The 27,860-nt window shown below is 42.3% G+C and overlaps 1 protein-coding gene across 6 annotated transcripts in view; it reads left to right on the top strand.

Annotated features, from left to right (window-relative positions):
- IKZF2 (IKAROS family zinc finger 2) overlaps window positions 1-27,860 on the top strand; it is a 109,746-nt gene that overhangs the window by 48,997 nt on the left and 32,889 nt on the right. For 4 of the 6 annotated variants that reach the window (XM_075710234.1, XM_075710236.1, XM_075710233.1 and 1 more), the window contains exons 3-4: window positions 11,075-11,341; window positions 21,748-21,915. In XM_075710234.1, coding sequence (XP_075566349.1) covers window positions 11,075-11,341; window positions 21,748-21,915 — 435 coding nt within the window. The remainder of the gene's footprint in view (window positions 1-11,074; window positions 11,342-21,747; window positions 21,916-27,860) is intronic. The other 2 variants (XM_075710237.1, XM_075710235.1) reach the window with 1 other exon arrangement.

Raw genomic sequence — 27,860 nt, 5'->3', positions numbered from 1 at the left:
CTGTGTAACCCGGGCTGCAGAAGCTAGAACAAGGCAAACAAGGACCTTCCTTGATGCTGTCCAGCCTCAGCTCCTTAATAAAACAAAGGACACACAATGCTTTACAGCTAACTGAAGACAGACAAATTAAATAGTTCTGCTGTCCATCAGAGAGGCTGTGTGCATGGCTGTACGTGGTGGTTGAATGTGCAATTTCCACAGAGTAGCTGAGTTTATGGGATGTGTTCGGGAGAGGGCTGCATGTACCTCCTGAGGAAGTACCAGATGCTTCAGTCTATGAATCTGTTATGTCTCCATCTTCTTGAGACTTCTGGAATAATACCTAGTGGTGCTCAAAGCCACTTGGCAGGATCTTTCAGCTTGTTCGGTGATGGTGCATCATATGACTCTCTCAGCAGTCTGAAGTGTTTCAGGTTGGGGTTTGATCCTGCAATCCCTAGTCCTTTCTTGTTTGAGCAGTCAATGGGGGTATCTGCTCAGTGCTCTTGGGTACTGTCGTGAAAATGTGGTGGGTGCTTTTGGTGTTTAGGTGGTTGATACAAGAAAATAAATGTGTGTGTATCCCCATTCTTATTGTTTTAATCTAACTTGAGAAAACATTCCTTACTTGTTAGATATGTAAATTTTAGGTACCTAATTATCTGTTTTATTTGCCAACTCCTTCCAGCCCCTTTCTTCCATGATCCCACCTCCCTCTTCCCTTCTCATTCCCTTAAATATGTGTAGATGATGAATAGCAAATCTTCTCATAGAATTCTTCAGGAGTATGTACTGTAGGGTTTTGCTTTTGTTTGCTTTTCTGGTGACTTGGAGATGGCATGGTGAGAAAAGAAATATGTGAGCTAAACCTGTTGGTTTGAACATTGTGTCAGAAAATATCCATAAATTACAAGTTACTACACAGATGTATAGATTTAATGAGACTGTGTAATGCCATTTATTTATGCTAAAGAATCTGACACATACGGTACTGAAAAAAAGTTAATACTCTAAGAGTTATTTTATATTTTTCCATTGCCATCTGTCACTGCCTACATAATAATGATACAGGTGAAAGCCTAGCACTGCTTTAAAAAAAAATCAGAATGAATAGTCATTTAAATATCTTGCTGCTTTAATAGCTGGTGTGTTTTAAGTTGTGGGAAGGAGGCAACAGAGATACCCTCCCCCCATTTTTAGTGTATTAAATTTTGGGTTTAAACAGATTTAGATTCTTGAAGTGACTTCTGAAAGTGGAAAATGATTATAAACTGTTCTGTCCTTTAAATTTGGAAAAGTTAAGGGACTAAACCAGATTCTAAACACCGTCAGTGTTTGGTTCTCAGAGTAGCCCTTTCATGCACATCTTTAGATGTAGGTGAATTTTTGTGCTCTAAGTCCTGCCTTAGTGTGCTGAATTCAATACTGCTGGGGTCCCTGAACCTTGAGTGGGTCTCTCTAGATCCCAGATCCCCAAATCCTGGTCCCCATTGGCCATCTGAAATCAGAAAAGAAAAAAAAAAAAAGTAAAGGAAATACACTTTTTCAGCTGTCTCAAGTAAAAACACATGTCTCAAAGCAGCACCGTTCTGACAGAACTCAGCATTTATAAAGAAGCTGGCTTTTAAGAGTTTTCCTTCAATTTTATGCAGTCATACTGTGGTTAGGCAACACTGGTTTCCCTTTTTTTTTTCCTTTTAATCACAGTGGAGTCCAACACAGCAATGCCTGTGAAGTGCATGGTGAGAAGTCCCTGCACTCAGATGTTTGCAGTGATCCAGGGCTGCAAATGGTCCTATACCTGGGGATCTGCCCATTGCTTTGCATCAGCCACCTGCCTCCAAGGGTGCAGACAAGGCTTTGACTCAAATAAACGAAACAGGTTTTGTTGTTAATCTCCTTTTTACAATGTAGTGACAAAGACAGAAAATATTTTTGTGGTGGTAGGTGCTTATCCTATAATTTTCCATGGGTTGATGAGTCAGGTGAGGTGCCTCCTTTAGAGGAGGAGGACATGGCTAGGTCAGGTTGCATTAAGATGATTTAGCGTTTATATAATTAAAAATAAAGACATCTTTTCCTGAAAGCTGTGAATGATCCAAAAGGTGAAACTTGCAGTGAAAGCCTTTCACTTATTTAAAATAATGTCTCTAGTGGTAAAGATGCCAGAAAATGAAGTAAAGTACCTGGTCCAGACCCAAGGAAGTCATTCCATTGGCTTCAAACAACTTTGGGTGTATTTTCAAATATAGTGCAGATTCCTAATGGAAAGTTCCTTATTAATGAAATAATCATTACTGTTATAATTACTACTCTTTGCGTACATTGGAAAGCATTTTAGGAAGTCATGCACTTTTTAAGAAGCAGAGATGACAATGAGGTTTTGGTCACTTTAAGTGGATGTTATAAATCACTTTGTTTATAAGAGATGATCCATATATAGCTGTAGTTTGTCAGCATTTTCCATTACAAACTTCTGGGTTTGGGTACCATATAGAGCTCTTAGCAGCCTCTTAGAAAATCAGCTTAGAGGTGAATGTTGTGTCATTGCTCAATGAGTGTATGTTTCTTCTGCTCCCTTATTAGAATTTGAACCATCTTAAAAATAAAAAGGTGTTCATGGTCTTAGTGTTTTGAGAGACAGAGTGTTTCACTACAGGACTGAGCCTGATTTTATTTTTCCTCCTCTCTCTGCTTTCCAGTGTGCATCGGAAATAACTACTGAAGTAAAAAAGAGCTGTGGTAGGAGAGGAGACTGACAGTATTTAATGTACGTGTTGCAGAGAGTAAGAGACTTGCTTTAGTTTGGCAAGGGAAAGGGCTGTGAAAGACCACCCACATCACCAAACCCTGCCTCCTGTAGTTCATGGTAACTGAAATAAAAGTTTACAATGAAAAGGGGCCCTGGAGAACACCTGCTATGCACCACAGCCCCCGCAACATCACCTGCCCGTTTGTAACAGCGTAAAGTCATTAAGACAAAGGCAGAAAGTCTTAGTGATTACGGTATAGGGCAGGAGAGATCAGGGGATCACAAGGGCTGACAGGTGTTGCATAAAGGCAGAAAGTTTGCTAGATGACATTTGCCCAGAAAAGCATGTTTCATGCAACAGAAAAAAGAGAGGAAAAAGAAAAACCCTACTCCCTCTCACCCCATCAAAACAGCCCAAAAAGTAGCAGAACAAATAACGGGTATCAAACAGTTGCTCCTAATTCGACCTTAGAGAAAAATCCATGAGTCCAAGCCTAATAACTGGCTTAGCTCGAGCATCAGTGGAGGCAACAGCAGCTAGGAGACAAGTACCGCTGTGTTCCACTTGTCATTTTCAGGGTCCAGGTTCTGACATTGCAAATAGAGAGCGGGGCATGGGGGTGAGGAAGCTCTTCCTTGCACCTATAGGGAATCGGCAGAAACCTTGTATTATGTTAAGCACAATGCTTGTTGCACCATAATTACTTTGTAAGCATAGGCAACAAAGCAGGGGCAGGATGGGTCATCAGGAGTGCTTTTCCTACCTTGGGATATGAGTACATGACTCTCACTTGTTAAGTACAAGTTGCATAGGTGCATTTGGGGGTGAAATTTGGCCTGAGGTCCTTCTGCAGAGGAATCTTGCGACACTGAGCAATCATGTATATTCAAGGAGGAGTTCTTACTCTTGCCAGATGAAGGTGTGCAGCGTGGATGACTTGTGGTGAGCAAACAGCCATGCCTAAAGGCTGGGCATCTGGGGCAAATTCTGGTCTAGATACCACCATACTTAGACCAAGATACTCCTTACTCAGCATCTCAGCCTTTGGACTTCAGCAGGATTCTCAGTGAATGCAACTCAAAAATCATTGAAACCATCAGAATTGGTCCTGTGATAGAAAAGAAATTTCAGGTCTTAATGCTGCACTTGCTGGGATGCTGCATGCTTAAATCCAACTGTAACCGTGGTCTTTTCAGTTTAATATTTGTATAAGCTTGTATAGCCATTAGAGCATAAAAGTTGTTCCACAGGTTTTACTGCTGCAGTCCTCATTCATTGTGTCTAGCCATGGACAGCTGGGCTGGGAGAAGCTACCTGGTATTTTAAAACCATTGCTACTGAAAGCATGCAGTGACATCCAGGGTGCTGCTCCACATCAGCCAAAGCTGGTTCTTGTGATGGCACAGTATGCCTGGTCAGGGGCCTGATCCAGCTGAAAATGGTTCATTTTTCTCAGGAAAGTTAGTTTTCAACCAGATTGGTTTACCACCCAGTTCCATGAGCACTGATGCCAGTATAAAGGATGAAAGATGTGGGGAACGAGAGGATGGCAACCATGGTTTGTGTCAGCTAAAACCTGACTGGAGCTTGGCTTAGCTATGCAACCACATCCTAATTTAAACTAAACCTGGGTGTAACAGACCTGTTAGTCTACATCTACGGCACACACCACCTCCAGAAGATACGAAATAAATATTCTGTTGCATTTAGTGAGAGTATAAATTGACTTCAGAGGTAGCAGGCTTAAACTGAGATTCCTCAATGTGAAAACTAAAAATTTCTAAGGATGCCTAAATAAGCTGATCATTTCTCACTGAATTTCTGGTATATTAACCACCTCCATGTGGACTTGAAGAGTCCCATTTGTAGCAGGCAGAAAAGGACTCGGCACAAAGCCTCTAAATCTTTCCTTTGCCTCCTTCTTCTTTGTATTGGTTATGAAATACTTGGTTTGATTTAACTGTTACAAATGGACATAACCCTGCTGAGGTCACCGTGACAACATGGTGTCACCATCTAAGATTCACACTGGCTCAGTGGCCAAAAGCTAAGTCTTTGGCAGCTTGTTATAAACAAACTTGACACCCAGCATCGGGGATGTCCATGTGTAACGTAAGAGGCGCTGTTTGGGCTTTTGTCGCTTGACTCGAGAAAGGAGTTGGGTAATTCCCCGTTCTTTGCAGGTGGCATTCACCCTCATTTGTTCCATCCAGATACAGCTTCACTTCTCTCTAAGCCTTCAGAAAGCCTCAATCTACTGTGAAAGCAGAACTGGCTCCCTTGAAACACACCTTTCTAACCCCAAACTGAAGCATTTTCCATTACAGTGTTGTTAGGGCAGTGTTACCCGCAGGTGTCATTTAAGAGACACCTTCCTTTCTCCTGGAGATCACAGTTATCTACCCTGAAGCAGCAGATGTGCTGCCAGTGCCTTGAGCAGACTTGACTCTCCTTATTCCTTAGCATCACACCTACGCAGCTTTGGAGCGATACCTGCTTTGCACCAGCGCAGCACGAGGAGAAGGGGAGGCCTGTTTGTTTCTCAGAAACTAAATATAATTTCCAGTTAATTTGCTTTTTAATGTCAACCTGTTTGCCAAGTGCTTTGTGGCTACGAGGCAACAACAGACCAGATTTCTCCTTTGGTTCTGCCGCTGCTCGGCTGGCATTCACACCCTTTGTATGCGTGCCTTTTTAAAAAGGGAAGATTTGTCGGTGCTCCCTTGTTTACACATTTAATAGCTCACAATTAAGCCAGAATGGATGTGAAAAGCTTCATTAATTAAGAGCCAAATTCCACCAGCAACAAGAAACTCAAAGATGACATTTTCTTTTCACTAAGACCCCTTTATACTATTTCAGGAGGAAAGTATGTTTAAACATGCATTAAAGTTTCACTACACTTTTGGAGTGGTGTAAACACACTCTTTAAGGACCCTTTTTGCTACCAGAGTGCTCTTAAATTGAACAAGAGTCAGGGCTCATTGTTTCCAGCTTTTGGCATTCCTTACCTTGAATTTCCAAAATCTGTCCAGACAGAAGAGTTCTCCATCCTGCCCCCCCTGCCCCACCCTTAATTTTCATTTTACAAAACCCTTGTCAGTTTGCCACCCCAGCTCTTAAAATTAAAGGTATTCCATTCCACTCACCATTACTGAGTGCTTTTAATAGTATAGAAACAGGGTATTTAATAGTATAGAAACACTCCACACCTGAGTCGTGCGATGTATAAGAACTAGGTACCCAGGTTCAAAACAAGCGAGGAGCTGGGTCATTTTCTCTTTGTCTTTAGCAGCCAATTAGCAATGTCATTAAACCACTGCCTAGGATAAGTTCATGATTAAAATAGATGGTGTCACTGACCATTGACAAGACAAGATGCAGAAGGTTGTGCTGTAGCTGCCTGTCATTGTGCTGTGGTAGTTATGGCTCAGTCTCATTTTCCAGAGGGAAGTAACAATGTCTTGATTTCTTTGCATTCTGGGGTAAAGACAGACACATTATCCAGGCTTTGAATATTACATTAGGTTGTGTTCTGGACAGGGATTCTGCAGCAGACCCCCGGAGAGCTAGTGCATTACCTGCCCCCCCCCCTCTATCAGGCAAGTTTGGTTAGAGAACATGTTGTGTTCACATTAGCTGCAAACGTCCTTCGCTGTGTTCGCCCACAGAGCCACCCCAAGGCTCTTTGGGGGCGGCAGATTTGAATTTTGCCTCCTCAAGGATGAGTATCTGAAGCTGGGCCAAAGCTTCGTTTCCTGCTGGCGAGAGAAGAGGGATGAGGGAAGAGGCACAGGAGGGCTTGAGGGGTCAGGCTTGCTTTTTCTGCTGCTCCGGGGGCAGCAGGAAGAGGCTGGTGGTGCATGGCTGCTGCCAGGAAAGGCTAACCTCTAGCTGGAGACCACAAACCCTTGGTGACAGTGGCCAGCCTGGTTTTCCAAGGCCACAGATAAAATAAGCAACGACCTAGGACAGCAGACAGTGGACGAGACAGAGGGGCACAGTTCTGCTGCTTGCTCCCTGGTGTGTTGGACGGAAGAAATTTTGGTCTGTAGTGGGAATTGCACTCCAGCTTGCTTGCATAAAATGAAGATGACCAGTGCTTTAATTTACACCCCACCTGGGGATCAAATATCTCAGCAAGACAGGAGGGGTTTTTTTCCCCCCCAGATCTCACTTTTGAGGGAAACAAATTTCCCCGACAGAGGATGAAATACTAGGAATATTTTCTTAGGTGGATCTTCCAACTTCTGGTTTGTAGCTAGGCTAATTTGTGGGTGAAGGAAATATTTTGGTACTGAAAACTTGCCAAAATGCTGTTTAACAGGGAATTGCAGTTTAATTAGCACTTATGAGACATTAACAATAATTGTATTCAATTTGGCCACTCAGGATAAAGTGTGATTGAGGATCAGCTGGTTGGTGCTTGGGGGGGCGGGGGGAAGAAATATTGCTGTGTGGTCTGGTAAATATGTGAATGTAGCTTTGTGTTCATAGGTAGAAGCTTTCGTGGCTGCTTGTCTTTTTTTCCCATGAGGTGTTGTGCTGGACTGGGAAAAAGTGGAAGGAACTTGTATGAACTGGAGGGAAATGGTTTGACTTCAAGTTCATGCTTTTGCAGCGAGCTGGATTACAGTTTATCCCTGCTATCTCTTTTGCTGTGATTTTTAGGAAAAGTGCCAAAAACTTAAAAAATTTTTTCCATTTACTTATTTATGCTTTGCTTTGCCAAGGAGTGAGAAAGCCTGCCACTTTCAGCAAGCGTGTGAACAAGAAAGGCAAGGGAACCCAGGGTGAAATTTGATGTGGAGAGTTGTGTACAATGCAGGATAGCCATAAACATCCCTTGAATATTTCTTGTTTCTTTGCAGCAGAGTTCATTATGCTCTCTGAATTTGTGCCTGTAGGTGAAAACAAAGACAGTACCACAAAATGATTGTAGTTTCAAAGGCTGGCTGAGAACAGAGAAAACAAACTATATGCAATTTAAGTGCCTGTTTGTATGCAGGCTACCACACAAGCCTAATATATACACCAGTATGATGTAAGGCAGCGGAGATGACCTGATTAGCAAAGCCTTCGCAAGGAGCTGAGGAGATCCCTGCTGCACCAGTGCACCCCTCCTTGGAGACCTGCAACTAGTCCTAGCTGGAGGAAACCTTCCCGCAGCAACAAGAGGGTGTCTGAAAATGGCAACGACAGTGCTCTGTGTGTGAAGGTGAAGGAAGTAAGAACAGTAAACAGCCTGCACAACTTTGCAGAATAGCTGGGATATTATGAAAGATGCAACATTAATTACTTGGGCTTTCTGAGCTACGTTTGCAGGAGCTGTGGAGCACCGTGTGTTTGGGGAGGTTGCATTTCAGCAAACAGCTCTCTCCATTTTGTTGTGCTGTTTATCCTGTTGGATGAGAGCCATCACTCAGCAGAAAGAAACGCTAGGGCAAGATAAAGTAAGTGATCTTCCAGTTTGTAAGCCCTTGCAGCCTTGCTTTCATATGTGCTGAGCAGGCAGAGGTCCACAGACTTGAATAGGAACTTGTGGTGCTCAGCACTTACTACAGTCAAGTGTTTATTATTCCATGTCAGAGAAATAGAGACAAAAATTAATACACGTAAGATGACATGGAAGATACAAGGCTTTTTATCTCTATTGTGAGTACGTATAAATATACACAATTGGTATGAGGTTTTTTGGTTATTTTGTGCATTACTGCGTGTGGAGAGTGTGCAGGCTTGTGGCAGAAACCCAGGGTTTTAGGTAAGGAGCGCAGGGCACTATTTCTGGCTCTACCCTAGCTACTTGTGTGGCCAAGTGTATTAAATCCTGCTTCTGAAGACAGCAAACTGTTTATTCGGGCTTCATTCTCAGACTTGCTGAATACCCCAAAAGGCTGCTATTATTAGAGGGAACTGTCATTCCTTAGCTCTGAAAGTGGGCTGTCCATAAATCACCAACACGTGCTTTCCACAGGGAGGTGGGACTGGGACCTCAGCTTTCTCCCTGCCAGCTTGTGGAGCTGGCAGAGCTCCCACTCTTCCTCCCTTCTACTCAGCCCCTCTACTGAGGGTGCGTCCTCCTAAGTCATGAGGCTGGCGATGGCTGTGCCACCCACCGTACCTTGGGCTCCGCATAAGCATCGGATGGCTTCCCATTGCTTCTCTTACTGCCGTGGTGGGGCAGGCCCCCTCACGCGTGCCATGCAAACAGCCTCCTGTTGACCTGTTTCTGCCTTTCTTCCTCCCCTTGTTGAGGTGGTGGTGGCCTCACAGAAGACACTATTAAGAAAAATATATCTTGTCTTTGGGGGATGATTTGCAATTACATAAAGTTTATGGCATCTTTTTTACGGCCAACAAGAGGTTGCTTTCATTTACATATTTCCCTGTGCATGCTGTTGGTACTGTGGAGCAGGCGCCGTCCCCAGGGACTATGCTCTTCCACCGTGCCGGGTGTAGGTGGGGACGGCCATCCTGCACCCGGGCCAGCACAGCCACGCGCTGCCCCCGGGCAACCAGCTGGGGCCAGGTCACGGTCAAGCTCTCAGTCTGTGCCATCATTTCTTTTTCAAAACAATAAACGTATCTCTGTGGCAACAAAAATATCAGTTCCCTTCTATAAATGAAGCACTCAAATATTTCATAGTAACAGACCATTTTGGTGATGGTGCCTGTGCTGATACTAGTCTGCTGTGGTCTGATCTGGCACTGTCCTTGAACTGGATGGGCTTTGCCGTAATAGTACTTTCATTCCTTAGCTGCCTTTAGCACCTTGAATAGTGGAAGATGTGTTTCAACAATTTTACGATTTAAAAAGCAAAATCTTACTGTTGTATGGTCTCTGGTGTCTTTGCCCCATTCATTGTGCTTTACCTAGGAGTAACAGCAATGATTTAGAATTGCAGTCTCTGAACCTTGTGTTTTCTTTAACCGGAAATTCGGGGGAAGGAGGAGAAAGGAGGACGAAGGAGGAAGTCTAAGTAGTAGGGTTTGTTCTTCTGACAATTCCAGGCCTGCTGTTGGAAACTGTGATGCTTCACAGCGATCAGACACATTTACTCCTAACTGTCTTGTTGGGTTCCCAAACGGGGTCCCTTTGGGTGGCTGCTGCGGAGCACGCCTGGCCAGGGTTCGGAGACACCGGCCAGGCCCCGGGCACACAGTTGCACTCCGGGTCCACTGCTGTCATCGGCACTCGTGCTAATGGCCTTAGTACAGAGGTCAAAGACTGCTTAGATATGAAGGCTGAATCACCTCCTTTTTAAACCCCTCAGCAGGATCAAGGCTTAGGGAAGCAGACACGTGGGCTTGCCTTCTGGCTGACAAGCGTGGATGGACAGTGTGACTCTGGGACAGGCCTTTCAGCAGTTTTGACCAAAAATTGAGGCATTGAAATGGGGGTGTCTGGTGATTAAAACACCCCTGCACCAACACCCCTACGGGAAAAAGCCTGATGCGTTCATTTTCTTGAAAGATTTGCTGGTCCCACAAGCTCTTGCTAGTTAGAGGAGGTTTGTGCTGTGACCTGAGGATCACAGAAATCAGTGATGAGCCCGTCAGTCTAACCAAGCAGATACAAAAGATCTTCAGCTGCGCTTATTTCACTTGCAAATATAAATAAGCCAGCAGTGTAGGTCTCATTTCAGACCTGTTTGCCTTGGCAGTGTCCCATTTGTGTGAGTCAGGAGATGGTAGCAAAAAAGCACTGGAGGCTCATCCAGAGATTGGTCTCCTCTCCATCAGGAAACCTGCCTGTGCAGGCAGGGTGATTTGGAGATTAGCAACACAGCTCACAAGCCCGGCTTCGCTAGGTCCCTGTGTTTTGAACAATCCTGCCTGCAAAGGGTGCTTGTTTCCACGAGCTGTGGCGGTGCCGTGGAAACCCTGTGTCTTGGTGCACTAGGGAGGAGAGACTTGGAGGAAACAGCTCTGGCTATGTCCTTTGCTCTTGTGACTTGGGCTCCTTAAAAGGAAGGGGGCTCCTGAGTTTCAAGCTGAGAAGCAGGAGGTCAGTTCTTAAGCCTGCTGCATCTCTGCAACTTTTGGTAGGTCTCTGGATCACACCGTGCCTTAGTTTCTAAGCTGTAAAATAGGGATAGAAATTAGGAATTTAAAAATAAAAAGAAAACACAAACCAAAAAAACCCCAAACAAACCCACAGCCTTGAAGATGGCACCACAAGTTACAACTGCGTCATCACCATGAGGTCCTCATGTTGGTTTGAGCTTCAAGGCTGTGCCTTAATATTGATAATAGTAGAAATCTATCATTATATTAGCAATTGGGAACTTAGAAAATACACGGTTTTAATTCTTTTTTTTTTTATTTTTTTCTTATTTCAGCAAATTCAGTAAAGCTAGAAATGCAAAGTGATGAGGAATGTGACAGGAAGCCCCTGAGTCAGGAAGATGAGATCAGGGCTCATGATGAAGGAAGCAGTCTGGAAGAGCCTCTCACTGAGAGTAACGAGATGGCGGATAACAGAAAGATCCAGGAGCTCTCAAGCGAGGGAGGAATCCGGCTTCCGAATGGTAAACTGAAATGTGACGTCTGTGGCATGGTTTGCATTGGGCCCAATGTGCTAATGGTACATAAAAGGAGCCACACTGGTAAGCAGCTGAAAGAAAATCTGATGACTGCCTGTGGCATCTGATGTTGATATTACCTGACAACTCTTCTCTCTTATCTTTTCATTCATGGGGTAGCAGGAGGCTGGGGAGGGGAAAGATGGGCTTTGTTGTTTTTGTTCTCCCCCTGCTCCCCAAATTCTGGTGATGCTGTGTTTCTGGCAAGCGCGGTGCTTCCTTGACATTGATTTCCAGCCTTTGGTTCTTAAAAACAGCACAGAAGTCTGGAAATTGCCTTTTTTACTGTTCTTGACCAGGTGCAAGATGGTGAGAGTTGTTCTCTGGCATGGGGGTATGCGTGTGTTTGTGTGTGTGCATGTGTAAGGCTTTTGAGCTTTTAAGGTTGGTCTTAGATGGTCTTCCCTTGGAGGTGCTCACGGGTGGACAATGCCAGCAGCTTCCTGGGGATGTCACACCTCCTTTGCAAGTGGCTGGACGTGATGCCGGTGGCCCAGCAAACCTGGGATTAGCAAACCCCGCAGGGGACATACATTACCTAGCAATCCTGACACCAGGGTGGGCTTGCTGCTCATTGCACGACAGCTCCATCAGGGAAACCTCACCTGAACCTCTCTTGTGGTCTAGCACTTGGCTCCCCCTCACCATCCAGATACCATTTTTGTGGCACTTTTCAATGCTTGCACTTTCCTATCATTTATTTTTATTACTATTAGTGCTACTACTGTTTGGAGACCAAACCAGCTTACTGGGCTTATGGATTTGAGAATCCAAGAGGCAGACAAAACCTTTGCAATATGCTGATTGAGCAGGTCTTTGGGGCCTGAAAGATGAGGCCTCAAGTTCAAAACAGGGAATTTCAGGGGACTTTTGGCTAATATGACAAACTGGGGTGCCCAAGAGGCCGGTACTCACTCACCTCTGCTGCTTCTCAGGTGGGAGTGACAGTTACCTCCAACAGGATAAAAGTACAGATGGTGCCAGAAGACAATGCTCTCTGGTCTTGCAGAAGGCTACCTGGCAGAGCCTTTGACTCAAAACAGCACTTAAGCTTGTGCTTAACTTTTATGAGATTTAAGGACATGTAAGTCCCCTGAAGTGCTACAACATATGCTTAACTTAAGATACACGCTTAAATCTTATTAAGGTTAAGCACAGGTTTCTGTGTTGGAGCCTCAGTGGGTGTTTGTTCTTCATATTTTTTGGACAAATGAAAGATACTTTGTTTCTTGTCTTTCTCTGCTGTTATTTAACGGGGTGAGAGACTCACACTGTGAGATATCTGCTAGGATATAAAAAGAAAAGTGGGGTTTTAAGGTAGAGCAAGAAAGACTTTGTGTAATCTCTTTGTAAACCTGGTAGTTTGCAGTCAAGTAGTGTGCTCTTGATGGGAAAGGAATCAATAGAATTTCTGTACAGAGGAATAATATATATATTACATAGTTAATGCCCTGTATATAAGTTGCATGGATAATAACATAAATGTATAATGCAAAGCATTGCAGTATCATTTATGATGCAGTCATGATTTTAGACAGCAATTGTGACAGGGGGAAAGCATTAGCTGGGGAACCAAAATCTTGATTAACAATTTCACATGCTATTACTGGGAAAGGGAGAGAGAATAGAGAATGTAACAGACTGAGTCCCCAGCTTTCAACCTCCCTAAAAGTTTTCATTTGCACTTGACGTATCTGAGCATATGTATTGTAGGTGCATCAGAGTCCACGTATTTGAACTTGAGCAGCTAAATTAGACCTGCTAAATTTAGATTGAGGTACTTAATTAAATGGCCTGTATTTTTTTGAGATGCTGAATAGCTAGCGCATCTTTTAAATACAGACAAGCTGCCTTTTTCATGTTAAAGAAGACATGCAAATTCAAAGTGAACAGAACAAAATCTCATCTGCGTGTAGACAAGACAGCTGTATGCAGGTGCATGGGTAGGAATTGCATAACTAGTAGCTTTTTACTTCGGGCTACTGCTGGTTCCTCATAAAGCTCTGACTTTTCCTATCTGAGCAGAGGAGCTGTGATGTATTGCTCTATACAGATGATTTCAAGCATATAGAAATGGCATTCTTTTTAATGTGCAGCTCGGTGCTCTACTCTCAGTAAACCAGTTGGCAAATTTTGCGGGGGATTTTTTCCCCCCACACACACTTTGTTTGTTTGTGTTTTAATACATGCTGCTACTTCGCTGTCCACAGCAGAAGAAGTTTGCTTGGATTTCCACATCCTTGATTTTAAGGAGTATTTTTAACATACTGGTATCTATCTTTTTAAGTGCAGTATTTTAAAATGTATTGCCACTTCCTTGGCAGCCGGGTGCAATGGGCTGGCCCCAGCTCTGGAATGAGCCCTGACCTGTGGGTAGTCTGGTTTTGCAGCCCAAGGGAGAATGGTGGAGGGAAGGGAGGTTGTCCCTAATGAGTGGAAACAGATGATATTCTTTATCAGCTAATGCAACTGGCATGTAAATCCTTACCTCTCAAAGCCAATTTAAGTATGTTTTGGGAGCTGAATCCTGCATTACTCTCCTCTTTGCCCGTACGCAACCAAAACATGGTCTGGCCAGTTGTTTGCATTGGCAAAAACTAAAGTCCTTTTCCCGTCCCAAAAAACCTGTCAGCATTCTATGTAAATCACACAAAATGCTGCGGTCCATAACGGAGGCTGTAATTTGCATGTATGCTGGGACAAGAGTGTGGCTTTCCTTACACCGGGGACCCAGGCTTTGCAAGAAGCTGTGCCATATGGCTTTGGCTGCATCACGCATGTAAAGGGGCACAATTTTCTCTAGCCATTATTCATCTGTTCCTGAGGAGCAGTTGTCTTCCCCTGCCACATTATGGTAGTTCAGTCGAACAGATACAGGGACGGGGGAAATAATCTGTGCCGTGGATGAGGCCAGAGTAGATGAGCTCAGTGTCCCATCTCTCATCCTCATGTGCGGGAGCATCCATTTCCTCTGATGCCTGCAGTCACCCCTTCCTGTGGTAGACTGAGCTGGGGATTTCCCATTCATCCTTCAGATCCGCACAAGTGCTGCCTCATGCAGATGGTGCAAGTGATGCTTTGGTCCACGGCACCTCCATCACGGAGCCCTTGGCATTGCTCATCTGATACCGCCAAACACAACATTTCTCTGAAACACTGATAATTCAGGTGAAGTGTTTTTGTAATCTGCATGGCCATCAGGAGAAGGCCTTTCTATTTATTTGTCATCACTGACAGAAAATAAATAAAATGCTCAATGTGGGAATTAAGCATGATACACTCCCTGCTTTAGTGAGTGGGGTAACCCCCCACCCTCTCCCTCACATGCCATGTCCTCGTGTCAGAAAAATAGCATGTGTCAGGTTTGATTTATTTTCCTCCTTTCCTATACTATCTTTTGGCCCAAATTTCGTGTTCCACAGCACGTGCCCAGAGTTGCAGCATCTTTATCAAAGAGGTTTTTGTTACTGCAGGAGATGACTGGTCACATAATATTGCTGCTGGATACTCCAGGGGCCTGTGCTTGGGGATGTGGAGGGAAGGGGAGAGGAAGAAGCTAAGGCTTTCTGCCAGCGGGCCTGAATTAAAATTTCCTCGCTCCTCATTTTTGGCAAAGCAGAAACCATTTGTTGGTATAGCTGTGCTGCTGCTTCTGATCTGCAAGGTCCACGTGTTGTTCTCCCTTGCACCGTGAACTGTGATTTGCTTCCACTGTAACGTCCAGTCCTTTATCTAGTCCACTGCTGTATTCTGAAACACTCTTTATTTCTAAGGGGGAATTGGGATCATCCTCATTGTTTTTAAGAACACCCAGAACTTAAATGCTTTCTCTGTGTGGATGCAGCAGGACAGTGGCAGACCAAAGCCGGGTCCCTGGATACAGAGCATGACACAGAAGGCAGCAGGGATAGCAGTCTTGCCCCATTCTCACTTTGTGCTGCTGATACGTTATTTTTAGGCTTTTTTTGGGGTGCTAACCACAGGAGGGTCTCAGATCTTTGCTTGCACTCCATGTGCTTTTTCATACCATGAAGTCAATGAAATGGGATACGTTATGGTAGCTCAGTCAAACATGAGGCAAATCTTCACGCTCTGCTTTAGCATGCATAGCATTATAACTGAACATATGCAATGCTGGAACTCTGAATGCTACTTAATTTTTTTTCTTCATGCAGAGTTCAAGTTTTTGGGACACAATTAGTAAATGAGGAAAAACCCAATCGTGCTGTTCAGTATACAAGACTTTTATGCCTGAAGCAGCTAACCAGGAACAAATTTAAGCAAATGGTCATATTAACACATTACAATTAACTCTGTTGGACTGCCTGTCTTATTCTTCTAGTAGAAAGGTTTTATTTGTTCTAATTTGTAATTTGTAACCTAGTGCAGGCTCCTACCTCTTGCAGTAGGAATCAACTTGGCACTGAATCAAAAATTGTAGGGCCAAATTTCTAAAAGTGGTATTTTCTACTTAGGTTCCTAAATCTAAGTTTTCCAAAAGTCTCATTTTCTACTTAAGCATAAGGAAGGGGAGCTTAGGTTTTTAAAATCACTGTCTGCATAAGGATGTGTTTTACTTGCAGTACTGAGCAGCTAAACTCTTCTGATGTTTTTACCAGTTCACTTAAAGGATTTTTCTTTCTTAAGAATATGGTCATAAACTTGTGTACAGAGGACAATTGGAAATCACCCAGGATTTTCCAGGAATTTTTCATGAGAGATTTGTCACTACTGTTTTATAATAAATTGCCCTATCTGGAAGTAGGTTTTTCCCAATAAAAAACCCAAGTAAAAGCACTGATTTCAAGTGATGTGCAGCCCGTTAAGTGAATCCGATAGAACAGTAAGTACGTATGCAGACTAGATAGTTCCCAGAATAATAAATACAGAACTGGAGCAAAGTCTGCTGCTCTGTACTTTGCTTGGGTAAAGGTGGATGGTAACTCGCTGCCTGTCAGTGTGTTGGTAGCGCAGCTAATATTTCATTTGTGCTCCTGGGACAGAGCAGAATCAGAGCAGTTGCAGCATCTGACGAGTTGGGAAATGTTTCATTTTAACTGACTATTAACAAAAAGCCTACTACGGAAGGGTGCAAATCAATATTATTAGTATGAGCAAATACTTTCTGATGGCAGCATGGGCACAGTAATTTTGCATTAAGAGGTTAAAAAAAAAATCCTGTTTGAGAAGTACCTAAGCTATTCTTTGCATATCAAAAGTATGTGACAAACAAAAAAGGCGAGATCTTAGGTATACATTTAACCAGGACAGATGTTAAATGTAGTCCCATTGGACCTGTTCTTACATTTAGAAGGACTCCATCCTGGCTTTTCTTGTTACTGTGAAGAGACTTTAAACAAGCGTTTTTAAAAAAAAAAAAAGTCATTAAAACATTCCCGGGAAGGGACCTGAGCGCTGCTGTAGAAATAACCAGGCCTCGCTGTTAACAAGAATATTATTATGTATTATTTCGTGAGTTGCTCCGTTTGATTTCAAAGGGACAAAAGTTACCAGCCAAGGGTTGTGAAAATCTAAGTCTCCTTGGTTGCGAGGTCTGCAGGCTCTTTGTCCTCAGTTAAATTTCTGCTTTGATACAGAAAACATCACTGGTGTGTTTTGCACCGGTATGAGATTCGAAGAAGGATAACTCATACTGAAACTTCTGCACAGCACTTCCGTGCTGAGGTGGTAAAGGAGAGTTATTGTGCAGGGAAGCTTCCAATTAAGCAGAAAAAGGAGTTGGTTTGCTTTTTGAAATAACATTTGACATATACACAGTAAAATATGAAAGCTATTAGTAGGAAGTTAATCAGTTCATTCGCCTGGTTTCAGGTTGTATCAGCTAGACAGCATTCGTAGCTTGTGCTATGAAGTCTCCAGCCAGCTGCCATAGATTAAAGATACTTATGAAAGGACCATGTCTTGCTAATAACCCTGACTCCGTTGGTCCACTTCACCTTTCATCTCACCTGGGATGGGGCAACCCCCAATATCAATACAGGCTGGGGGATGAAGAGATTGAGAGCAGCCCTGCGGAGAAGGACTTGGGGGTACTGGTAGATGAAAAGCTGGACATGAGCCGGCAATGGGCACTTGCAGCCCAGAAAGCCAACAGTATCCTGGGCTGCATCACAAGAAGCGTGGCCAGCAGGTCGAGGGAGGTGATTCTGCCCCTCCGTTCTGCTCTGGTGAGACCTCATCTGGAGTGCTGCGTCCAGCTCTGGGGCCCTCAGCACAAGAAGGACATGGACCTGCTGGAGCGGGTCCAGAAGAGGGCCACCAAAATGATCCGAGGGCTGGAGCACCTCTCCTATGAGGCCAGGCTGAGAGAGTTGGGGTTGTTCAGCCTGGAGAAGAGAAGGCTGCAAGGAGACCTTACTGCGGCCTTCCAGTACTTAAAGGGGGCCTACAGGAAGGATGGGGAGAATCTTTTTAGCAAGGCCTGTTGTGACAGAACAAGGAATAATGGATTTAAGCTAAAGGAGGATAGATTTAGACTGGATATAGGGAAGAAATTTTTTACAATGAGGGTGGTGAAGCACTGGAACAGGTTGCCCAGAGAGGTAGTGGAGGCCCCATCCCTGGCAACATTCAAGGTCAGGTTGGATGGGGCTCTGAGCAACCTGATCTAGTTAAAGCTGTCCCTGCTCACTGCAGGGGGGTTGGGCTAGATGACCTCTAAAGGTCCCTTCCCACCCAAAGCATTCTATGATTCTGTGATTACTGTTTTTCCTGGAGGAGACATAGCTGTAATGGATGCATGTTAAACAATGAACTGTGATGTTTCAGCAGTATTTTACTGTAATTCAGAGGTAAATATTTGAAATCAGATATTTTAATTAATACTTTATTTAACTGAAAAATGATAAACCCCCATGGATTTATTTATTTATTTATTTATTTTATTATCAGGGCTGTTCCCTGGCACAAGCCCCTCTTACTATGCCTTTACAAAAGGTAATACTTTGCAGCTCCAGCTTACCTTGCCTTGTCCATTCCTGAAGGAATTTTAGATAATTAAATTCACTGCACTGGAGAACAAGGCTTTTTAGGCATTCTTGGTTTTGTTTGGCCATAGATCTTAAATCTGGAATTGAAAAGAAACATCTTTTTTGTTTGGTTAGCTGTTCCTCCCCCTCTCCCCACTCAGAAACTTTTTTTTTTTTCTCTTCCCCTCAAAATCACTAAGGTTTGAGGTTTTTCTGCCCTGGTTTAGCTCTAAAATAAAGAAAAGGTTTGATTCTTAAAGTAGACTAAAAATGTTTTGCCAGTCACATAGTTTCCAGTGTTGAAAAGCAAAAAGCTTGCCTAGTCACATTTCAGTACATGTTCTTCTTATAAGGAGTTCTTATTTTAATAAATCAGTATAAGTTTATAGAGTCAAACAGTAAATACATAGATAGCTATAATTGTGAAATACACACCATGCTTAATATTATCAATAGCCTTTTGTAGTCACCTATGCCACTTGTTTAATCGGCTTATAGTTTCTGGTATGTCTGTGCTGCCATCACCCCAAAAGACAGGAAAACATTTTAAACACAGTCAGGGATTGCCATGTAGAGAAGAAATGTATTTAGGTAAAGACTTTTTGTGAGTGGATGTTTAGTTTGAAGTATGATTAATTTCAGGCTATGAATAAAAAATTTTACTTTTCATGGAAGTATAAGGGAAGTGAATAAGGATGTCAAGTTTGTTATTTTTGTTATTAGGAAATAATAATAATACTGGAGAACTGCTTACAAACCTACTAGGAAAAGGCAGCAGGAGAAATAATTGGAAAACAGCCTTCTCAAGGCACTGAAGTGATAAAGAAGGCTGGTTTGCTGGTATCTGGAGTGGGCATCAGACAGCAGAACTCTTGGAAAACCAGCAAAACCCTCTTATTATTCAGTCTTTTTTTTTTTTTTTTCATGCACCCTTCTATTGGATAACGGTCTCAGATAAGTGGTGCTAAATGTAAAAGCTGCTAATCAATAGTGCAAAGGTGTGACTAAAATTAACGGTCATCCCACAAGCCTGCAGCTTAAACAAGGAGCAGGAATCAAATGGTTGGACAGAAGTATAATAAACAGATCAAAGCAGCTATTTACCCAGAATTAAGCCAATAGGAAAAATGAATTCATGCTGGCTTTAAATAGATAGAAAGGTTATTGAAGGTAAAATGTGCTATTGTAGCAGATTCTGTCTGTTGCAAGAGAGGAGCAGACTATTGGTGACTTTGTGGTGAGTTTTTCCATGTCATCTTTGCCACTGAACTTTAGTGCAAGGTTTATTTGAATTGCTGACCAAAGGCTTTCAGCATCTCTTCAGCTGCCAGTTTATCGAGGAATAATACCTGTTCATATGTAGCCTCCAAAATATCAAAGATAAGTGGGTGATGTAGTGGATAAAACACATTAACTGCATAGTTTTAAATACAGCAGGAGTAAAAGGGAAGACTTTAGACTTTGTAAGAAACTCTCTACCTTCTTTAATGTTGTCATCCTGAAACTGAAGCTATCATTCCTGAATACCGAGAAATGTGTCAAAGGAAGGGGTTTTGCCTGTTTTCTCAGACAGCAAAAGCAAAACAGAAAAGAAAAAAAAAAAACAAAAAACATATATTTTTCTACTGCAGTCTCTTTACATATCTCTGTTATGGACATTTTGAAATGATATAAAAGAAGATAATAGCTAATCAGATCCTTTAAGTATAGTGTGGGAGTTTAAAAGGGAAACCACAAACTCTTTATCAATTCCAATGAGCTCGTGTTCAGTGTATTGGAAGATGAGCTTTGTACCCTGATTTTTTTTTTTTTTTTTTTTTATCATTACTCCATAATGTTCTTGGCAAGACTGTAGGAACCTTGGTATCTTCTTCAGTGCATCTGCAGTGGTTTCAGATGTAATTTCCAGCTCATGCACGTGAAGTGAAGTTGCAGAGGTATGGCATATATATGGCACACCTGCCTTCTGCTCCCCTCCCGGTAGGACTGAATTGCTGGCAGTGATTTAAACCACTGAAGCAAGAATTGTTAGTGGACATCTGTAGGAGCTCTATTCCTCCCTCTCTTTCCCTTTGAATCAACAGACATACGTTGGACTTTACACTAGACACATGAACTACTTTGATAAAAACATAGCATTAATTTTGTGCAGCAAGGGAGTAATCATTTTAAAATAATTGAAAAAGGCTTTGGAGATATGTGACAGATCAGAGAACGCGTTCGTTTTTCACAAGAACTGTGCTTCAGGCCAGTGAATTCAACCTCAGAAAGTCCCACCAGGCATTGACCAAGGCTCCGTAATAGGTGATAAGCTGAAAAAATGAATGAGACCACTTAGATCTGAAATCTGATGTTCAGGACCTTGTTGAACTGGGGCCCTGGTCGGTGAAAACATTGCAGCATCTAGAGCCCAGCTGCAGTAAGGCACTTAGGCCAGCAGCCAGCACAAGTATATGCTTGTGCCCTATTGATTTGCACTGTACCCTATGGGACATAAGTAGATGATTAGAGCTGACTGCCTGCTCAAGAATACTGGAACAGGCTGAGTGTCCTCAGCAAATGTTGACATAGAGTATGGTTTTGATAATATTTCACAAAACCTGTGTGAGTTTGTCAGGGGTTTTCCTCTAAATAATAATTAAAAACAAATGTTGGTGTTTGTTGTTATGGACCCAATCCCCACTGTCCAGGGCAAATATGAAGGATTAACATCAAAATAAGTTTTGTATGTGTGTGTGTGAATGCATGGGGTGAAGGGGGAGGGTAAAGTGTAGAGTTTCTGTTAACTTTTTTTTTCATCAGACAAGTCTTTTCAATTAGTGTTACTTAGAGCACAAATTTGCTTATTTCACAGTTTAACAGCATAAGATTTTTCTCAGTGTTTCCTACTGCCCAAAGCTTGTGGGCCTGATCCTCACTTGCATTGATTCTCTTCATACCATTCTAGCAATGCAAAGCAGCCTTCAAAAAGGGATTTCAATTAAAGTATAATATAAGCAAAAGATTTGGTTTGAAGCAAAGACCTTAACATCTGTCAAAGTCCAATTGTTATGATCAGTCCTAAATACTCATATGGATTGGACCTGTACTAAAAAAAAGTGCAAAACCATAGAGATAAATACCACAAAACCACAAGTTATGGATCTAAATTTTGAGCAGAGGTCATCTTTTGTGAAGGGTAAAACCTCCAAGGTGGAGAACTTTATGAAAATCAGTCTGCGTTAATCACCTCAAGCTGATGCTGCAGAAGGAAAGAGCTCCAAACCACTATTGGAGGCTTTGCCCGTTGTGCAGAAGAAACGGCCTCTGACTTTAGCAAGTGCCGTGTGGTGGTGGTGACTGTACCTATGGAGGATGGTAGTGTTACAAAGAGAGGGATAACAGGTTCCGTGCATCCTCTGATGTTTCCTGACAGCTCTCTCCCTTCCATTTCTCTTACAGGTGAACGCCCCTTCCACTGTAACCAATGTGGAGCTTCTTTTACGCAGAAGGGGAACCTGCTGAGGCACATCAAGTTGCACTCTGGGGAGAAACCGTTCAAATGCCCCTTCTGCAGCTATGCCTGCCGACGGAGGGACGCCCTCACAGGACACCTCAGGACACACTCTGGTGAGCCCGCCTTGTCTTCTCTTCCCTCTCGTTTTTTCTTTTGTCGTTACTGTTCAAGAGAAGCGGGTTGTGAAAATAACTGTGTGTTCCTGGTGGCTCTGGGTCTGTACCATCCTCTTCAGATAGCCCAGCTCTGAACTTTGGGAAAGCCTTGACATGAATCAGTAAAGTTGTGGTTCAGCCACACCTCTCCTTTTGTGTAACTGAGCTCCTCTGCTGATGCTATCGCATTTCCCTTTGAACATCTCCTTGGGTGTATCCAGGCTTCACTAGCAGATTGTTTTGACACTCTCAGCCCCAAAGTGGCTGTGAAATTCCAAAGATCGCAAAGAATAACTGTGTGCTCTTGGAAGCCTGCTTTGCAGTTCATACCCATTTCTTCATCTAATAAATGCCGTATGTTGGTGGAGTTCGTACTTGGTCATCTTTCAAAATAGTCCTAATGGCATTTTTGATTCAGTTACATCTTGCTGTAAAGTCCTACTCCATGGCAGCCACAGCACTCACCCTAGAGCAGGTGTCAGAGAGATTGAGTTTGTCTTGCCTGGCTACTTGAGAGTATCATGTCTATATCAAGCCTACTTGATGCAATTTCTTGATATGTTCTAAAGAAATACCCATCACATAACTGCATGTTAGTAGTCACATGGGTAGCCCTGATGATCAGGATCAGATGTGTTTCTAGTCCCTGTATGTTACACCAAGGGGCCACGTTCTGCCCACTTACTCATCCCACTTACTCATTTGTGTAGGACTCTCAAGTAAGATCTTAACTTGCTGCGTTTTTTATCTCCTAGGATGTTCAACTTCTGTGTCCAGGCCCTTTATAGGAGACTGAGTTTTTCATTGTTGAATGAGCAGAGATAATTGGACTGGTTACAAGTGACAGCATTACAGATGAACTTTTTTGAGGTGTTAGTAAATGTGGGACTACTGAAACACAGTGGTTGAAGTGCAGCCACTGACAGAAACTCTGCATGTGAAAATGTAATCATGGGGCTTCCTGACTCTTTATACACATTTCTCCTACAGGGTCAGCCTCACTTCAGTAGAGGTTTCTGTTTTATGAGCATTAGGTTGGTCTTAGGATAAAGAGTTGCCTTGACATTTCCAAGAATCAAAAAGGATAAGCTAGTAAGCTTCTCCAGGTAGACTTTGGAGCACGCAGGAGGCTGTATTGATGCAAATGTACTGCTGACAGAAAGCCTGAGCTTCCAAGGGAGTGCAAGTGTGGGACTAGGCTGAGAGAGAGTTGCTTGAGAGTTGTCAGCCGAGAGGATTTGATCTGAAAGTCAGAAGGGAAAATGTCTGTGGAACTGTGAGTTGTAATTTTCACACATCTGACCATAACCGTAGTTTCAACTTGAAATTTAGTAAAAAAGAAAACACGATAAAAATATTCACAATTAAAATAAAAAAGCAAGTTGTGACATGAAATAGCCCACATTACAAAACATGAACATTGCGGTTGAAGATTGTTTTCATAATATGAATATAGATTTTGTTACCTAGATACAGCCATTGATAGAGATTGTTCGTTCTTCCTGTGTGAAAAGTACATGGCTGATGTTTCTGCATTTTGCATGAGGATGAAATGTAAATGTGTGGGATTTTCAGAGGGCACCTAAGATGCTTAGGCACACAAGTTCCCCTAGAGCTCCTTCCCTAACTGACTTAGCTGTGTTCAGCTGTGCTCAATTTGTAATGTTATGTGTTGTTTTCAGTGGAGAAAGTGTCACCCCTCTAAGCAGTGAGCTACAACAGTTTTCAGCAGAGGGCCAGCAGGAGCAGACGAGTGCTCCCAACAATACTCTCCAAGACAGTTCTTAGAATAGCACACACAGATGAAGAGTTAAAAACCTGGGATATTGCCCTAAAACCTGGCACCCACCTACATGAAGGTGAAATGCCAATCTCTATGAGTATGGAAGTTAAGGTATCTTTCTGTCCCTGTCATATAGGCAAGCTTGGTTGGTTTATGCATACATATGTGAACCTGGTTCATGGAGAAGATGGGTAGATGTTCCCTAGAGATTTTAAACAGTTTCATATCACTGTACTACACAAGCACTTTCTGCTTTAATAAAGCACACACTGAAGCCCCTAAGTAGATCTTGAAGGTATAGCAAATCTAGTAAACTTCATAAAATGTTTACATCTTCTGCTATTTCTGACCATAAAAGAGCATATCAGATATAATATAGAAAGCAGAGGTTGAAAACTATTTTGAAATATGAGACTTCAATCCAGTTTCAATCTGGTACACTTAATGTCTAAATTGAGGTGAGTCTGAATATATTTTCATAAGAGGAAAGCTCTTTAGATCAGATCCTCAGCTGAGGTATTACATCTCCTAAGCAAGGGAAGTACTGCTATTTTGCACCAGCTGAGAATTTGGCACATGATTTCATAAATGCAAGATCAATTTCCTTTTTTTATGTTGTATGTCCTTTTCCTCCTTAAATAAGAGAGTGCTATTAATCAAAAACCCTCACTCTTTTCCTTCCCTAGAAGGTTTTAAACTACTCTTTTTTTTTTCTTTTTTTTTTTTCCTTTTTTTTTTTTAATGGAAACCAGAGTATGCAAGAAAGGAATTGAAGAATTTTTTTGTATCTTTTTTTCCTCCCAGCTAGTTTGATCTGTGAATTTGAAAACACTTTGTTTGTGTCACCACTTAGTCAGTTACACCCTCTCACTACTGCTAGTTAGCAAATTTTTCCTGTGCTTAGTGCAGGGTTTTCATACAGAAAAAGACAGGAAAGGTGAAAAAATAAGGAAATGTAATTGCGAACAGAAATTAGCAGAAGCATCTCGGAGATATTTGAAATAGCTGGAACTAATACTTTTTAAAAAAATTAATTTGTGATGGCTTTTTTCTTTTTTTTTTTTTTTGCTTTGGATAGACTTTTTTGTTCATGCTTTTTAGTACTATTTCCTATTTATTTGAAAATGTTTCTAAGCATCACAATCCACATTTTGCCTTCCTTTCTTGTACAGAATAATATCTTTCTATATAAGTGTTCCCAGGATGAGCAGTTAACAAAATATTACTTCGCATCTGCAACGCTGCTGCTGTTTAACCCTAAATAATTAAGGACTTATCTCGCAGTGATTTACTCCTGCGATTATTTACCTTTTACTGGCATGTGGAGTTCTGATGAACTTTGTGTCTATATTTTCCTCCCACATGCAGCTTCTTTGATTTCAGGAGTATAATGATGCCTTCAGGACATAAGTAGGATAACGCCTGGGGAAAGATTCATGCACAGAATTACACTGAGAGTGGGCATGAGCCTCAAGGTACTTACAGGACTTTCAGATGTTGTTTTCAGAATTAACTCCATAGTTCCACAACACAGATAATACAGGAGAGGAGCCCGACTGGGCTTCCAGGACGTAAATGTAGGGACAGGCTGTGGAGGGCTGGGGCAAAAGTTGGTAGCCCCCTCCTGCAGGATGCACTTGACAAACCAGCAGGGATTGGCTTCACCTTACCTAGCTTTTGCTGGTTTTAAAGAGGAAAACATCCAGGCAAAGACAATCTCCTGATGGCAGTCACAGAGTACCTGCTATCTCACACTGAGATGTGCCCATTCTCTCCAGCATCTGTACAATTGCACAACTAGACAAAGGCAGTTACAAACCAGATGAGACGAATTCTACTGTAGGCAATTAATGAACAAAAAGCAGAAGTTTTAAGGAAGACAGTTGCTCTGATGGATCAATCTGATGGTTAAAGTACCTAGATGTTGACATCCGTACTTTGAAAGATATGATGTACAACCTGACGCTGTTTTATCCTGAAAAGCCAGGCATCCTCAAATGGACACGTAAAATTAGCAGTTATGTTTTGACATGAATTTCTCTTGTGTCTAAAATGGAGCCAAGTCAGCCTTCCCCCCGTAATGCTATTGTAAACATAAATGCTTTGATAGTTCTTAAAAAAAGTCAAGGCTGCAATGATGAGCAATCTGGAAGAGCCCATAGAAAACATTAGTGCATTAGTTCTCAGAACAGGGCTTGGGCAGTAAGCCGTAAATGAAGGGATAAGATCACTTGCTAAGCAGAAAACAAAACACAGAATAGGTTTTCATTAAGTGAGAACCATTCATCCATCCTTTGCACTAAGCAAGGATGGTCCTGTGGGCAAATTATTTTGTGGTTTTTGTGATTTTTAGGACTGTCTCATCATGCATACACACAGACTGGCTGTATGAAGCCTTCTCAGGCAAACTTAATTCTGGAACTTCCTGATTTTTCTGTCTTTATCTTGGCAACTTCAGTCACATTCCCTTACTGTGGGAGTATGTAAGTGTTATTCATATATGAAAGCACTTTTACTGTTTATTTCTACCTAAAAAACGGGTAGTCAGATCATTATTTTTTCCTGTCACAGAAGCTTTTCCTCACAATACATCTTAAAATTTGCTTCCAAGATACTTCTTTCCTGTTGAGAAAATTATTTTTTTCCCTTTTCTGCTTTTAACAAGTATTTGGTTTTTCCTCCCCCTTGTCTTCTTGTGTTGCTGCTGCACATTGTTACTGCCCAGCTCTTCAATAGCACTGAACTAATGGCATCATTTTATTTGCAAAAGAAAAGCAGTGAAGCATTTGTTTTGAAAAGAAAGGCTGAGGCAAAAACTCCCAAAAGCACAATCTTAGCAAACCATGTACAGTGCGCAAGATAAAAGGCATGTGTAATTAAAAAGGTAAATGCCCCGTTCATGGAAAGGTAGTTTAGTAACTCTTTTTATGTTTCTTCGTTTGCGAGTCTATCTTTCTCATCTCTTCTCCATAAGGACTTTCTTCTCAGCTCCTCCTGTGTGGTAGTGAGCCACTCAAGATGTCCTACATGCCTGCAATTGCATGGCTGTTGTCGGCAGAACTGACAAGTGATGTCTGTGTACGCGACTGTGCTCAGAGGCAGAAGAAATCTGGTTCCTAATTCTGATGATGTGCCTGACTCAATGCATGTTTCGGAGAGTCATTCCACCTGTGAGTGTCTCAGTCCGGCTGAAAAATTGGCTGAACAAGCACAGTGCTGAAAAACACAATGCTGTGCATGAAGTCCTGCCTGTCAAAAGCCAGTAAGAATTAATGAAACCGTGGCAAGGATGGTTATTAAGAATAATGAAGAGTCAATGTTTTAAACTGTTTTTTTCATCTTGAAGAGATTTTTACCGCTGTTAACACCTCTACTCTCAAAAGGCCCAGTATCTACTCTGTAACCATGTTTTTGAGGATGGGAACATCATAATTAGAAGAATCTTGGGACCTGAAATTCTCATTACACTCTGGACTGGACTGACTCAAACACATTGTGAATGGGGGGAAAAAAAAATGTGAACAAGTAGGACACTATCTGTGAAAAATGAAGCAAGTATGTGAAGAGGCGAGGGGATATTTTGCATACAAATCCCAGTTCTACAAATAGGTGAGCAAACAGCATATTCCATCAGTTGTGATGAGTCGGTGGGGATTTATTCTTTTGATCTGATACTTAAAGCTCTATTTAATCAGGTAGAGCTGCTCCTCTTCTCAGGTTTTCTTATGCTGTTTCAGGTAAACTCAGTGGAATTAACTTTGTCACAAAATCATTTTGTGTTTTTTCTTATCGGACTCCAAGTTCAAAACTGTTGTTAGCATGTACACAATACTGCAGCAGCTCTGCTTTCTCATTAATGTTTCCAGTACCTAGAGACCTTCACTCATGTGTTGTAGAGTCTCTAAAATCTCTGGTATTCTGTTTTCCATATTGTTTGTATGTGCATTTTTGGAAGGTGAGATCAAAATGTGTACAAGGGTAGGCGTTTGATATGCCAGGTCTTTCATCCCCTAGGCATCCTTATTTAAAGTTTAATCCTCTGTAGAGCCAGCTTGTATCCCATGCTTTGCTAAAGCCCCATCTGAACCTGATCCTTGAAGTAGAGGGGTCATCTTCGCCT

This window comes from Pelecanus crispus, chromosome 5 (genome assembly GCF_030463565.1).
Source record: "Pelecanus crispus isolate bPelCri1 chromosome 5, bPelCri1.pri, whole genome shotgun sequence".
Lineage (NCBI taxonomy): Eukaryota > Metazoa > Chordata > Aves > Pelecaniformes > Pelecanidae > Pelecanus > Pelecanus crispus.
This window is presented reverse-complemented; position numbering and strand designations above follow the sequence as displayed.